The 13633-nt window shown below is 49.8% G+C and overlaps 6 protein-coding genes across 6 annotated transcripts; 3 read left to right on the forward strand and 3 right to left on the reverse strand.

Moving 5' to 3' along the window:
* Window positions 1-10: 10 nt before the first annotated feature.
* On the reverse strand, window positions 11-1317 carry BC939DRAFT_435030 (uncharacterized protein). Its single transcript, XM_051553430.1, has one exon. The coding sequence runs from the start codon at window positions 1192-1194 to the stop codon at window positions 112-114; it is 1083 nt and encodes a 360-aa protein (XP_051417400.1). The 5' UTR covers window positions 1195-1317; the 3' UTR covers window positions 11-111.
* Window positions 1318-1433: 116 nt separating this feature from the next.
* Window positions 1434-3817, reverse strand: BC939DRAFT_418430 (signal recognition particle 54 kDa protein-like protein). The gene is made up of 7 exons (XM_051553035.1): window positions 3603-3817; window positions 3341-3493; window positions 3112-3240; window positions 2901-3025; window positions 2659-2809; window positions 2416-2564; window positions 1434-2297 (listed from the first exon to the last, which is right to left on the reverse strand). The coding sequence occupies exons 1-7, from the start codon at window positions 3678-3680 to the stop codon at window positions 1460-1462; spliced, it is 1623 nt and encodes a 540-aa protein (XP_051417401.1). The 5' UTR covers window positions 3681-3817; the 3' UTR covers window positions 1434-1459.
* Window positions 3818-3896: 79 nt separating this feature from the next.
* Window positions 3897-6169, forward strand: BC939DRAFT_99686 (uncharacterized protein). Its single transcript, XM_051562049.1, has 6 exons — window positions 3897-4182; window positions 4321-4383; window positions 4494-4563; window positions 5209-5282; window positions 5380-5473; window positions 5574-6169. Exons 1-6 carry the CDS (start codon window positions 3989-3991, stop codon window positions 6048-6050), a joined length of 972 nt encoding a protein of 323 aa, XP_051417402.1. The 5' UTR covers window positions 3897-3988; the 3' UTR covers window positions 6051-6169.
* A 92-nt stretch (window positions 6170-6261) lies between these two features.
* Window positions 6262-7158, reverse strand: BC939DRAFT_472507 (kinase binding protein CGI-121-domain-containing protein; the record flags this gene model as incomplete). Its single annotated transcript, XM_051558282.1, has 4 exons — window positions 6262-6348; window positions 6459-6632; window positions 6779-6901; window positions 7060-7158. 4 exons carry the CDS (start codon window positions 7156-7158, stop codon window positions 6262-6264), a joined length of 483 nt encoding a protein of 160 aa, XP_051417403.1.
* Window positions 7159-8151: 993 nt separating this feature from the next.
* Window positions 8152-8863, forward strand: BC939DRAFT_99701 (ribonuclease H-like domain-containing protein). The gene is made up of 2 exons (XM_051562050.1): window positions 8152-8598; window positions 8691-8863. The coding sequence occupies exons 1-2, from the start codon at window positions 8371-8373 to the stop codon at window positions 8784-8786; spliced, it is 324 nt and encodes a 107-aa protein (XP_051417404.1). The 5' UTR covers window positions 8152-8370; the 3' UTR covers window positions 8787-8863.
* A 1192-nt stretch (window positions 8864-10055) lies between these two features.
* BC939DRAFT_488775 (uncharacterized protein) lies at window positions 10056-13614 on the forward strand. The gene is made up of 4 exons (XM_051559388.1): window positions 10056-12629; window positions 12731-13078; window positions 13178-13275; window positions 13419-13614. The coding sequence occupies exons 1-4, from the start codon at window positions 10417-10419 to the stop codon at window positions 13460-13462; spliced, it is 2703 nt and encodes a 900-aa protein (XP_051417405.1). The 5' UTR covers window positions 10056-10416; the 3' UTR covers window positions 13463-13614.
* The last annotated feature ends 19 nt before the right edge of the window (window positions 13615-13633 follow it).

The raw sequence follows: 13633 nt of genomic DNA on the forward strand, positions 1-13633 counted from the left end.
TTGAAGATGTGTAGATTTTAACGGCGACTAAGTCAACGTTGATTTGATCCGCATTTATTTCTTTAATGAATATTACACAACTGCATTTCGGTATATCACGAATCCGCGCTTCTATCCTCGCTTGGCAATCTTTTGCAGCGTCTGCGTATTTTGGGTCACGGATACATGGACATTTTCGGTCTTTTGGCCAAGTCCAGTCAGGCGTTCGTTTTGTCGGTTCACCTCGGTGTTCATGGTCATGGCGCTCTGCTTGAGACGGTCCATGAATCCTCCCATCATGTCCAAATTGTGGTCAATTTCCCTCTCGGCATCATCGTCCTCAGTCGTATTCTCGAATGAGTACATCGACTGCTCTCCAGGGCCTCCGCGACCGTTGTTGCTGTAGTTCGGTCCCGAGTTTGGTGGCCGTCCATAAGGTCCTTGACCCATAGCAGCGTTGATTCTCTGCCTCGAGTCATATTCTTCTTTGCGGATGGCCTCACGTTGTGCCATCTCCTCTGCAGCCCTGCGCTTGGCCTCCTCGAGCTCTCTTTCCTTCTTCTTGGTCGAATTGAACGGGTTCTTGATGTGGATCGCAAACATGGAGCGGTTGACCGTCTTGAGCTCGCTAGCCTTCTCCTGTGCATTATCGGCATGGATCTGAGCAGAGTCCAGACTGCGTTCGACGCGACCCAGCTGTTCAGATTGCTCACCCAGCTGCTGCATCGTTCGTCCTGCGCTCTCATCGGCCTCTTGCAGGGCACGAAGGGCATTGCGGGTCGACTGGACGGATTCCTGACGCACATCACGGATCTGCTGGGCCACCCTGTTCACGTCCTCCTCGGTCTCTTGACCAGGAACAGGTGCTTGCTGGTCGCCGTAGTATTGGTTATTGCCATAGCCACCATACTGTTGCCCTTGGCCATATTGTCCTGGCTGTCCGTACTGACCCCCACCGTACTGCTGCTGTTGCTGTTGCGAGCCGTACTGACCTCCGTATTGTTGTTGCTGGCCGTACTGACCGGGTCTCTGCGCAGAGCCATAACCACCTTCGCTACCATATGAATTGTTTCCGCCGTACCCCGAGCCTGAGCTGCCGTGATTGTTGCTGTTGCCACCATAGCCAGAGTTGTTGGGCCTGTTGCCTCCGTAGCTGTTGTTGCCACCATAGCTGGCGTTACCACCGTAGCTTGCATTTCCTCCGTAGCCAGACATGATTCAGATGAGGAAGAGAGGGTGTGTGTGTGTATGTGTATGTGTAAAGTAAGGTATGAGGGATGGGGATGAAGAGACAAGAGCGAAAAAAGTGGTTGATGATGATGAGGGTTTGGTTGGTTGAAGAGCAGGCAGGGGCTAAAAATAGTCGAACGCTTAAACCGCAGCTGCTGGGAGGCGATTCATGCCAAGTTGGGTATTGGGGATGGCTGTGCTGGTAGATAGTAATACAAAATCATCTTTATTCAAGCTTATGTAAACTCTTTTAACCCATACCCATCGACTTCATCATCTTGGCCATTTGTGAAAAATCGGGCATGCCACCAGCTCCACCTCCGGCGCCACCCATGCCAGGCATGCCTGGGAAACCACCGCCTCCCATCATGCTCTTCATCATGTCCTGCATGCCAGACATGCCGCCCATCTGGTTGATCATGCCCTGGATATCCATGCCACCCATACCAGGAACGTTGGGGATACCACCGCTCTGGAGCTGCTTCATCGCCTGCTGCATTCTGTTGGAGTTCATCATGGGGTTTCCTGCACCGCCTTGCTGCATGCCCTGCATGTTCTTGAACAGACCGTTCTGACCACCCATCTTCTTGACCATCGCGGCGAACGTCTTGTATTGCTGCAAGAGAGTCTCAACTTCGGCGACAGTCGTGCCTGATCCACGAGCAACGCGGACCAGGCGCTTGGGCTGGTCCACAAACTCCTTGCCCTCTCCATCCAGCTCCTGTGCGTTCATGCTGTCCATGATGCACATGAAGCGCTTGATGCGGTTGCCGCCCTCCGCATCCGAACCAGCCAACAGCTCAGGTGGGATTCCAGGCATCATGCCCATGACCTTGCTCAAAGGCCCCATCTTCAGAATAGTCGTGAACTGCTCGTACATATCTCTGATGCTGAACTGTCCTTGCTCCAGCTTTTTCATCAGGTCCTTGTTCTGGTCCAGCTTCAAATCCTGCACAGTCTCCATGAGGCCACTAATGTCACCCATTCCCATCATCTTCGAAATAAAGGGTCCAGGTGTGAAGCGCTCGAGATCGTGCATGTGCTCTCCTGTACCGATGAAGATAATTGGGCAGTGGGTTGCAGCAACGCTAGAAATCAAGTATAGGAGTTAGGAACAAAATGATATTTTGTTAGCCTTTTTTTTTTTTGTCCGGGCACCATAAAATCTATGCGCACGACGCAAAAGAAAGGCGCTGGCCAACTTACGCAGAAATAGCTCCTCCTCCCTTTGCGTGGCCATCCATTTTAGTCACAATGATGGATCCGACGTTGGCAGCCTCTTTGAAAGCCCTAGCCTGAGCATCAGCAGCTTGACCAATGGTACCATCCATAACAAAAATCGTGCTATCGGGGTTCTACGAAAAACAATCGTAGGATAATGTCATTAAAGTGATTGCAGCTCAAAGGCCATGACAAACTTCTCAATGCAAGGACGGTGTCGATGCTTACCACAGCGGACGAAATCTGTTGCATTTCATCAAAGAGTTCCTGCTCCTGCTTGTGACGACCAGATGTGTCGACAATGATGATCTCAAAGTTTTCCTTCTTGAACTTGGATACACCCTCATGGGCAAGCTGTACAGGGTCGGTCTCAGTGTAGCTGAAAAAGCACAACAAAGAGAACTGAATTAACAACCTGTTGGATTACAATGTAGCGTTATCTTTGGCGGCAAAGAAATCAGACAACCCACCTTCCGTAGTATGGAATCTTGGCCTTGGTAGCGTTTTGCTTGAGCTGATCAAAGGCACCAGCGCGGAACGTATCCGTACAAACCAGGCATGTTTTCCAGCCTTTGCGTTGATAAAATGAAGCCAGCTGTGACAGTTGAACAAGAAGAGTGTTAAATGATAATGAGACACGCCCAGATTCGTCCTCTAGCCATCTTTTGGTCATCTTCGTACCTTTGTACATGTTGTTGTTTTACCGCTTCCTTGAAGACCGACAAACATAATAACGTTCGCCTTTCCTTTCTTTGGTTTCCACGGTTCCACTCCTGGGTCGACAAGCCGCGTGAGTTCGTCCATGACAGCCTAAAGAATGTAGTGCCACCAAACCAAGTCGATGATACTCGGTCAGGCCACCGTTTAAGCTTTTTCGAGCTGAGAGCCGCACTGAATGCAGGTTCTGTACCTTTTGAATATTCCTCTTCTTATTGGCAGCTCCTGTATTCTCGTCCAGACTGATCGAGTTTTTGACGTTGTTGCGAAGGTTTTGGATCAATTTGATGTTGATATCGGACTCCATAAGGGCGCGGACGATCTCCTTCAGCATGTCATCGACAACCTATTCGAAGCAGCAGAAACGCAATACTATGTGGGATTAGAACATTGTGTCCTCTTGCAGGTTCCCGTCTCTTGGAAAGGATATATTGCTATGTGAAGCGATGGTATACCTTCTCGTCAATGACGTTTGCCTTGGACATCGACTGGATCGCTCCGTTGATCTTGCGTCCCAAATCGTTCAGCACCATCCTGAATATGTGAGGAGTATTATAGTTGTTGAATAAGAAGAAGCCAAGTGAAACAGAGTAGGAGGGTTCTCCGGTGGGCGATGAATAAGGAAAGAACGCTGGGCAAGATGGCGAAAAGTGCGGGGGAAACGGTGGGTATCGACTGATGAGGGAGTTAATGAGCCAGCGCATACGATAACATAAATACCAATGAGTTGCAGTCAACCAATCGATGCAGCCTTTCATTTTTATTTTTTTTTCTTCACCTGCACTTCATCGCAGCTCACATCTTTGACCTTCATCTTCACCCCTACACTGCAAACATCATCATGGGAACTCGTGTGTATTTGGGCCATCTCTCCAGAGATGCCTCCGACCGTGATGTCGAGGGTCTCTTCAAGAACTATGGAAGACTTCGTGAGGTGACCCTCAAAAACGGATTCGGCTTTGTTGAGTTTAGCGATCCCAGAGACGCTAAGGATGCTGTCTATGATATCCATGGCAAGGACTTTATGGGTGAAAGGTACGTTTGGCATCCATGCTTCTCTTTTTTCTGCTTCTGCTTTCGCTCCAACTGTTCGGTTACTATTATGATATGGCTACTGTATCTGGACCATGCAAGATGTGCTGACAAAGCAATTGCGATTGATATAATCACCAGACTGGTTGTCGAACTCGCCCGTGGCGATAAAAGGGATCGTCGTGAAGATAGAGATGATCGCAGGTATGTACTTTTGCTTGCTGCTGCTACAAAGAGCTGTTAGTTGCTTTTATAGTCAAGTCAGTCGCATGTGTTGTTTTTAACCATGCATGTACTTTACATGATATCTGTAGATTCCGTCCCCCAGAGAGAACTGAGCACCGTTTGATCGTCGAGAACCTCGCTCCTGGAGTGAGCTGGCAGGTACGAACTTAATGTATTCCTCAAGTGCGGGACCCAACCTCTTTGTACCATCAACCGCCAAAAGAGGATCTGTTTTCGAGTCATTCAATATGGCCGCGATGCCTGCGATGCGATATCCAGCCAGAGCTCGGTTGACAGCTCTATTCGGACTTCAGAGGCCCCTATGACTGAATGAAACCACGGCCACCAGCTCGCTCGCTCGCCTGGACTTGGGGACCGACAAATTGTATTATCGGATGTGCTTGCTAGCTCGCTAGCTAGCCGGCTCCTTGAGGACCAATTGCTCGCCACCTATTCAAGATTTGCGGTCCAGACTGAAGATTGAGAGGAGCAGTATTTCAATACCAAAGGGACCCGATTGGCTCGCGATCTAATGTGCATGCTGCAAGAGGATCTTCAAGTGTCTCCAGCCATCTGCGCAGTGTGCGTCCAGTGCGATGCGACCGACGTGAATAGGGGTGCTGTTAATTGGCCAGCCTGGGATTCCTCAAACCTTTGTCAAGGGCAACGCGGTCGACGGTCCTTCTTATGTGCGGGCGGCCTCTCTCTCCATCCTGTTGTCTGTCATGCCGCGCTGTGGACCCTAAACCTCCTCTCATTTTCATTCTCTCTATGACCCTTCGTTCTGCGATGTTTGGCCTCCAGGATATCAAGGACCTGATGCGCAAGGCCGGTGAGGTCACTTTCGCCGACATTAGCAAGGACAACGACAGCCAAGGGTAAGCAGTGAATTATGAGATTTTTAAAGGTGTTCAGGTTCAACACTCAAGATTGGACTGACTGATGATTTTATTTTATTGGAATAAAAAAAAATAGTGTTGTTGAGTTTTCGTCTGCTGACGATGTCAAGCAGGCGTTGAGGACCTTAGATGGCGAGGATTTGCGAGGCAAGCCTGTGAGCCTTCGTGAGGTAAGTTATTATTACCGACTGTTTTCTTTGTCGTTCGCAAAAACGAAAACAAAAACGTGCAAAGCTGTTTTAACATTAATGCTGTTTGCCATATTCATAGTTCGATCCATCCCGCGATACCGCTCCTCGTGAAATGGGCCGTGGCGGCGGACGCGACAGAGATCGTGGCCGTGATCATGGTCGTGACAGAGACCGTCGTCGTTCCCGCTCGCGCAGCAGAGATCGCAACGACAGATACCGCCGCCACTCTCACTCGCGCAGCCCTCGTCGCGACCGAGACCGCCGTCGTTCCCGTTCACGCAGCCCCCGTCGCGGTGATAGCAGCAAGGATCGTCGTTCAGGACGCAGCGCTCGTCGCTCTCGCAGCCCTGCTCCTAAAAACCGCAGCCCTGCCGGATCCCCTGCCAGATCCTCTGCGAGATCTCCTGCCAGATCCCCTGCGAGATCCCCTGCGAGATCTCCTGCCCGATCGCCTGCCAGAGAACACACGCCCGCTAGAGAGCGCACTCCCTCGAGAGAGCGCTCCTACAGTCCTGTTGCCCGCAGGGATCGCTCCCGAAGTGCTAGCCGAGACTAGATCCTGATTTTACGATAGTCCCGCATGCCTTGGACAGGCGTTATTCATACTTTTAATATTCGTTTTAATTCTGATGAATAAAAACATATGCAATTTGGCTTGATCTCCTGGACGCACTGACGACTCTTATTTCTTTGGCCATATAACTGTGAACATATTCATTGTACGAGCAATAGTTTTGTCCGCATTCTGCAACTGATCGATCTTGGTTTTATTGAATATTCTTCATAGCCATGGCTCCGATGATCCAGTTCAAAATGGCCTTGTCCTCTGTCATCTTGGGGTCGATTTTGTAGTACTGTTCGACAGGGCGAAATGAAAGATTCGATCAATTTTAGGTGCCGCAAGGAAGTGGTAGGAGCAACGATAACGATCCAATGCAGAGCAGGGACATCATGTCCTACTTACCTGCCGAAGCTTTGCCATGTCCTTTTCCTGATCCAGCTTTGAGAACGAGACTAGGATTCCGTCCACGGTCTTGGACATGTCAGCCAAAACCTCGTCTGGGTTGCCACCAATCCTGACCGCAATCAACGATTTGGTGTCTTCTGTGATACCAAAGCGCTTCAACGACTCTGCAATCTGTTCGATGGATGGAAGACATAAAAAAACAACAACAATTGCTTGCTTATCAGTGTATGGCAACAGTTGACCTCATCATGACCTGAGTATTTCAGTTCCCCAGCCGATATGCATTGCGTGGGATATTGACGGTGATGACGACGTACGTTTTTGGTCGGTGAGAGGTTGTAAATGATTTCAGAGTTCAAGGACTGGGTGCTTAGCTTTCCTGCCTCGTTGTCTACAGCGGCCTTGGTTGCAGCTGTAAGCAGCTGAAAGACATCCATGATCTAAAATAGCACCATATTTCAAGGATCAAATTCAAGTCCGTTTGATGCAAGAGATTCTGTTAGATCGATAGTCTTCCTCGTGTCCGTGTCCGTGTCCGTGTTTTTTTTTTTTTTTTTTTTTAGTTGAAGCTAACGGTGGCAAAGATCAAATATAGTACCAGATTTGATTCAACCATGGCAAAAGTAAGGGTCTTGTCCTGGGCTTGGAGACGCTCCTTGAGATCCGGTGCGTTCATGACGGATATAAAGCAAGCCATGTGGATTTCTCCGGCGCTTAGTGCAGGTTCGATTGGATAAGATTCCATGGCTCTTTTGTTCGTTTCAGTTTTCTTGGTAGTTGAGTTGACTTCCTGTCCGTTGAGTGCTGGACCAAGTTGATTCAGGAATGAGTTGACCAGGGAATGAGAGAGGGAAAGTGTGGGAGTGGGAGCGAAGGTTCAAAAAGAGGAGGGTGTAGCTGGTTCAAGAAACAGGGCCTCCTCAGGCCTGGTCCCTCTCCACCTGGTTCTTCATTGGTTAAGTGGCTTTGGCAGGGTCCTCCCCCCAGGGCACTTGCTCAGGGGACAGGGTGTGCTCATATCCATAAAAATCCTGCTGTACCTGGCTTCGAGTTACATGCTCAAGCGAATCCTCCCCCGCATCATGCCGAAAGCATCCAAGACTCCCGCTAAAGGTTTTTATGCTGTCCATGTTGGCAGAACGAAGGGTATATACTTTAGCTGGTAAATGCTACAACTCATTTCTTCATTCATTCTTAGGGGACGACATCAGCTGAATGGCAACCGCTTGTATACACTAACTACTGTCTTTGTGTACACACATAGGGCCGAATGCGAAAAGCAGGTCAAAGGCGTTATTGGTGCAAAGTTCAAAAAGTTTGAGACACAAAAAGACGCCGAAGAGTTCGTGCGGACTGGACCCAAGGTATATACCAAAGCTGCCCCCAAGAGCAGCAACGCCGGTGCATCACGGCCGTCGCCTTATGCGGCCGCTGCAGCAGCAAGGGCAGGGGCAACCTCAGCATCAGCATCTGGATCAGGATTATCCGTAACAGTATCGTCAACAGCAGGGGAGACCAGCAAGGATCATTATACCAGAGTCAATGGTGTTAGGGTAGCGGCCTCGGACACCATTGTGATTTATACAGACGGCAGCTCGCTTTCGAATGGCAAAGTAGGGAGCCAGGCTGGCGTGGGTGTCTTCTTTGGCGTGAATGACCCAAGGAACGTGAGCGAGAGACTGGATAGTGAACCACAGACGAACCAAAGGGCAGAATTGATGGTAAGGACGTTGCCTCTGCCGCGAGATACTGTATGAGGTTGTCAGTATGTTGAACTCTCAGGCTGATCTGCTGTATTTTCTTATTTACTCTGATATGTATAGGCTGTCAAGCGAGCATTGGAAGTGTGTGGAAGTGATACTGCACCGCTTGAAATCAGGACGGACAGCATGTACACGGTTAACAGTAAATGCCGCTCCTTCATGCATCGTTGCGCTTTCGCTGGGTATCTCTGCATGGGCCATTTCTAATCTACCTCTTGATCTCTACTTGTCCACAAAAAATAGTCATTACAAAATGGGCCGACGGATGGATAAAAAACAATTGGCGGAGGAGTGATGGCGCCCCGGTCATGAATCGCGATATCATAGAGCCCCTGATCGCCAAGATAAAAAACCGGACGGGTCCTATCAAATGGGTAAGCCAATGCACACTAGATCGGGTCTTGCGATAAAAAGTGATAAGGACTAATCTCGGGATGCGTATTCTCTTTCATATATCTTGAAATAGGTGCACGTCCGAGCACACATTGGCACCTTTGGAAACGAAATGGCGGACAGACTGGCCAATGCAGGAGCCATACTGCCAAAACCATCATTGCTGTAATCCTCTTGATGCTGGATGTAGCATGTGGATCTTGTACCGATAATAAAGAACATAAACTATTATTATTACTATTGTTATTTTCATGGCCGTTAACATGGTTTACAACGTGGTTGGGCATTCTGTTCAAAAGGGCCTCCTGGAATTGTCAGCGATCAGAGGTTGCTACCTCCACATCATTCGCGAACAGGCCAACTGTGTTCTGATCACACTTTGCGTTAAAGGGGAAAGAAGGATGGATTGGGCCAGATAAGAATGTCGTTAAAGACCTAAAAAAAAACCAGCTGACTGGAACATGGAATCGCCGAGGCATTACGTCCTCTCTGTGCCTACTGTGCCTACTGTGCCTACAAAAGCAGCAAAAAGGAGCACTGTATCTTACGGTATTTTTTCGCCGGAAGTTGCAAACATGATCAAGATATCGTGAGTAGATTCCTATTCATACCAGAACAAAGCCTGTCCTCTTTACTTTTTTTGTAATGGCAGCTCACCGTTGTCATTATCTTTATAGTTGCCATTATCATCGTTCACATGAACGCCCAAGAAAAGAATGATGTGGTTGATGAGCAAGGAGGAGGTCGCGAGGCAAGTAACCGTCGACATTGGTTTGTTCTGATCCCTTGCTTTTCTAGTGAGCCGCCTGATGCACTCCATTGGGGTTGCAATGCTACCGACATATTGGTCTGTGTGTAACAGCTGTCTTTTTGTCCCTTGAAAGGGGCTGGATAGTTTTGAACGAACATGAGCCGGTGTAGCCAGCAACACGGATCAACTGAAATGCAAAGAGACTTGGTGTTGGTCAGCTCTTGCGTCCCACGATTGGATGGGTGACGAGGCAGATCGCCCTTCGCAGGACGTCGGTTCAACTCCTGCAGGTAGAAATGGTCCCCTTGGATCCTCCTCTTTCAATAGCTGTCACCCCTCCCTAAAAACATCCGCCGAGAGGGGCGACCCGGCCACAGTAGGGGAAATGGAAATGCGGATATGTGAATATGTGGATATGAGACGATGCGTGTTCTCCCGCGCATAATTCAGGACACGAGTCCACGCACCACATGGGCTGAGTATGTACAGCACAAAACATCGTTCTGAACAATGTGTCGAGGGGAGTAAGGCCCTGCAAAAACGGGGCGTATCCAACTAGGAAATAGACAGAAACACGTATAGTGAGGATATAAAGCAATAACGCACGCAATAAGAGATATAAGGGAAGGACGCGTTGTTGGGATCGGCCAGTAAGACACAACCGAAACCGCGGCAGATTTTTTTTTTCCTGTCCCTCTTTCTGCCACCTTTCTTCTCCCTCTGCTAATTCTTCCCCTCCACACCCACGCTTACCCACGCTTACCCACGCTTACCCACGCTTACCCACGCTTACCCTCTCACTCTCACTCACTCTCTCTCTCGTCAATTGCAACATCCGTCTGGCTCCCTCGCCCTCGCTCCTCCTCCGCCAGACTCGACTTAATTGCTCCCCTCCTCGCCCCTCCTCGGTCCTTGTCCTCATTCCACTCATTCCCTCTCTCATCCCTCCCCTCATTCGCATCCCTCACACCCGCATACTCCCTACCGCCTACTGCTTACCACTGCCTGCTATTACCTACTGCCTCAGCCCTCTCCGCCTCCTCTACTCATGCCTATCCCCATAGCCGCACCCCACAGTTCCCTCCCTTCCCCGCTTCCCAGTGCTCCTGCCACCAACACCTCCTCCAGCAGTAGCAGTAGCAGCAGCAGCAGCAGCAGCAGTAGCAGTAGCAGCAGCAGCAGCAGCAGTAGCAGTAGCAGCAGCAGCACTGACAGCGACAGCGCCGTAGGCAGCATCGGAAGTCTCAGCAGCCAACGCACTGGTTCGAGCTACACCTTCGGCAGTAGACCGCATACACACACCCTCGACAGTAGCGCCTCCAGACGCTGGAACAGACTACAGCGCAGATCCTCAACCGAAAACATCCTAGCTACACATCGTCACTATCATCATCATCATCACCATCGTCATCATCACCACTCGCCGCGGACGCGCTCCCTTTCCTCCTTTGCTGCGACCCAGCCACTGAGCACTCGGCTAGAACGACTGTACCATCCTCACCGGCATCCTTGGTATCCTAGTCCGGAGCGTTCGCACCAATTGCTCGACAGCCCCTCGTCCCCCTCGTCCCCCTCTGCCATTTTCCCTCAACACCAGCATTCACCGTTTGAATCCCATGATCGCACGGCCATCATAAACCGAGAAACGCGCGTCCCTTCATCAACAACAGCATCATCCTCACCCCCTAGTATAGGGCACACAGTATCCGCAATAGAAACAACAGCAGTTGTGTCATCAGCTTCTCCCATTTTGTCCCCTCCTTCTCACTCTGACAGACAACTAACAAGCCAGCACATGCAGCACCAATTTCATCCTCAAAGGTCCTTTGAACATTCGATGCAACTGGATAGTTCAAGGCCAGCCGGTAATCTTTCTACTTTTCTCAATTCTGGGGACACGGCTACCCTGAGTGGCCATCAACAGCCCGTATATTCAGCACTCGCGAACGGGTTCGACCATCGATCAGAGCAGCTACGAAGCTTTACAGGCAGTACAGAACTCTCCTCCACACCTATGCAACGTTCGTTGACAAACAATCCTGTTATGGCGTCCTACTCCAGTTCTCTCTCCAGTATCTCCGCTGCTATTTCTGATCCCAGCTCTGTCTCCATCTCTATATCGTCCTCATCGCCAACGCCCTCCGCTTCCCTTCTGCCCGCACTCCATCTCCCGTCGTCCTCTTCTGATGAACGGTTAGATGGCCCCAATAGCATTGTGGCTCACGCGTCTGTGACCGAAAGCGCCGCCAACCTTAATTTAGATCGCGGTCTCATTGGTGGACGCGCTTCCCACGCGAGCGAACATCGCGCAGGAGGCGATGCGGGCAGGAGGGCTCATGCGCAAGCACGTGGGGACGATAACCGTTCTGATGAGGTGGACGACCGCATTCACTTCCGTCTATTGAACAACATCTTCTTTTCAACTTCGGCTCGACAGCTCCAGCACAATGACGATCGCGGAACGAGCTCCGCCAGTCTTTCTCACAATAGGGAGCTGCTGCAGCGTACTATTGACAATGAAGATCAGCGCATGCTGGAGAGTGGGGAGAATAGGATGGACTACGGAACCACTGGTGCAGACAATACCATGTATACCGGCCATGGGGACGAATTCGCGTCTCTCATGCTCCGTGCACGGGCAGGACAGGAGTTAATAGAGGAAGAGGATGACGAAGATGACGAGGACGACGGCATCGATCAGATCATCGAGAGCAGGCGTCAGCGTGATTCAGAGGCGTACCCAATGGATATAGAACCGCCCTCACCACTCTCGCCTTCGAATGTTGAACGTCCTCAGCATGCGGCGCTCTCACCTCATGCAGCTGCAGCTCTTGTGGACATGTTCTCTGCTAGTCGATCAGCTGAGCAACAACTCGTGATCGACTCATCCACCCCCTCTAACTTGCAGGGATCGCAGCATGAATACGACAACAACCCTTACTTTCGCAGACCAGCCCTCCTTGACTCTTCTGAAGCGAACAGCAGTCGTCCCCAGGACTCGGTTCACGAAAACCAGTTCAGATCAGGCGAAGCAGGGTCCGATTCCATGACCAGACTAAGGTCGATTTCGACGCAGTACGAAACAATCCATCGAGAGTATAATAGCCATGGAGGCTGTGGAGAGCGGGCTTCGGTCGTCTGCACGGAAACACAAGGCGACGTGTGGCCGCTCAATTTTGACATGTACTATGCCGATGGCGGTGAATTCAACGCTGCACACTCTGTCGAGAACGTTCTGAAGAACGACTCTTCCGTCTATTGGTATGTGTTGCACTAATTTCATGGTCGATCTACCATCACTATAATGCTGGCTAACGCAGCAGTATTCATCAAACACACCTTCCTTTTCCTCGCACACGCAGCTCCAGACGATCGACCAATATCAACATTTGTCTGAAATTATCCGAGCCCCACCAAACTTTTGTACTGACACAGTTCAAGGTAAAGGCACCCACGACGGGCTTTACAGCTCCGTGCAAAGAAGGGTTGATTTTTATCAGCCATGAGCCCATACCACTGGAGAACACGGTATTGTTTGACAACATGACCCGCGAGCATTACGAGGATTACATGGAAGGCCTCAGTCAGGGAGCGGCTTTCAATCAGCTGCTTAGGATTCATGGTGCCAGTGCGGATGCACTTGTCCCTGCCGCCTTTTTTCAGATGAATGGGCTAGATGAGACCTGCACTGTGGATCTCACGCCGAACAGGTAAAGGAGATATCTATAAGCAAGGACCGAGCTCGAGCTGGTGTTGGCCATATTGCATTATTTGCTGACTAGGAATGCGTATTTAACTTGGCAAAATAGGTCTGGACGATACATTCTTATCAAGCTTCTGCGATCACGGTGCACCAATGCACTGCAAAGACCAGAGAACATCGATCTGCAGTATCTCGGCTTAATTGGTAGGGCTCTTAAACGCTTTTTTTTTTTTTTTTTTTTTTTTTTTTTTTTTTTTTTGGCCGATTACTGTGGCATGATGCGAGTGTAGCATTCGACGCCAACTCGGATGCTCATGCCTCTTTATATTTGTCTTTGTCGTTTTTAGGCTTCACAGGCGCACGCTCCTTCGCATCAGGCGGCCTATTGTAATCAATAGGGCCCGAATGACAAGTTTTTTTTTGTTTCTGCACTCTTAGAGTATCTACCATGCTATTATATTCCTTTGTTTTCTATTCGTGCTCGTAGCCATTTGTTGTATATCATAGTTATTTCTTTTAAGATCATCGCTCCCAATGTAACTGTAACTGTAAATGCTGTCCT

This window comes from Gamsiella multidivaricata (assembly GCF_025024155.1).
Source record: "Gamsiella multidivaricata strain RSA 2152 chromosome Unknown BC939scaffold_2, whole genome shotgun sequence".
Lineage (NCBI taxonomy): Eukaryota > Fungi > Mortierellomycota > Mortierellomycetes > Mortierellales > Mortierellaceae > Gamsiella > Gamsiella multidivaricata.

What these genes read in the sequence shown, in the direction of transcription:
- BC939DRAFT_435030 (XM_051553430.1), bottom strand. Translation starts at nt 1,194, where the DNA reads ATGTCTGGCTACGGAGGAAATGCAAGCTACGGTGGTAACGCCAGCTAT.
- BC939DRAFT_418430 (XM_051553035.1), bottom strand. Translation starts at nt 3,680, where the DNA reads ATGGTGCTGAACGATTTGGGACGCAAGATCAACGGAGCGATCCAGTCG. An exon ending in AGAAGAGGAATATTCAAAAG is followed by an intron (nt 3,241 to 3,340) that starts GTACAGAACCTG and finishes TACATTCTTTAG; the next exon opens with GCTGTCATGGACGAACTCAC. An exon ending in AAGATTCCATACTACGGAAG is followed by an intron (nt 2,810 to 2,900) that starts GTGGGTTGTCTG and finishes GTGCTTTTTCAG; the next exon opens with CTACACTGAGACCGACCCTG.
- BC939DRAFT_99686 (XM_051562049.1), top strand. Translation starts at nt 3,989, where the DNA reads ATGGGAACTCGTGTGTATTTGGGCCATCTCTCCAGAGATGCCTCCGAC. An exon ending in AAGGACTTTATGGGTGAAAG is followed by an intron (nt 4,183 to 4,320) that starts GTACGTTTGGCA and finishes TATAATCACCAG; the next exon opens with ACTGGTTGTCGAACTCGCCC. An exon ending in AGCCTGTGAGCCTTCGTGAG is followed by an intron (nt 5,474 to 5,573) that starts GTAAGTTATTAT and finishes CCATATTCATAG; the next exon opens with TTCGATCCATCCCGCGATAC.
- BC939DRAFT_99701 (XM_051562050.1), top strand. Translation starts at nt 8,371, where the DNA reads ATGCCGCTCCTTCATGCATCGTTGCGCTTTCGCTGGGTATCTCTGCAT. An exon ending in GGACGGGTCCTATCAAATGG is followed by an intron (nt 8,599 to 8,690) that starts GTAAGCCAATGC and finishes ATCTTGAAATAG; the next exon opens with GTGCACGTCCGAGCACACAT.
- BC939DRAFT_488775 (XM_051559388.1), top strand. Translation starts at nt 10,417, where the DNA reads ATGCCTATCCCCATAGCCGCACCCCACAGTTCCCTCCCTTCCCCGCTT. An exon ending in GTGGATCTCACGCCGAACAG is followed by an intron (nt 13,079 to 13,177) that starts GTAAAGGAGATA and finishes TTGGCAAAATAG; the next exon opens with GTCTGGACGATACATTCTTA. An exon ending in GCAGTATCTCGGCTTAATTG is followed by an intron (nt 13,276 to 13,418) that starts GTAGGGCTCTTA and finishes TGTCGTTTTTAG; the next exon opens with GCTTCACAGGCGCACGCTCC.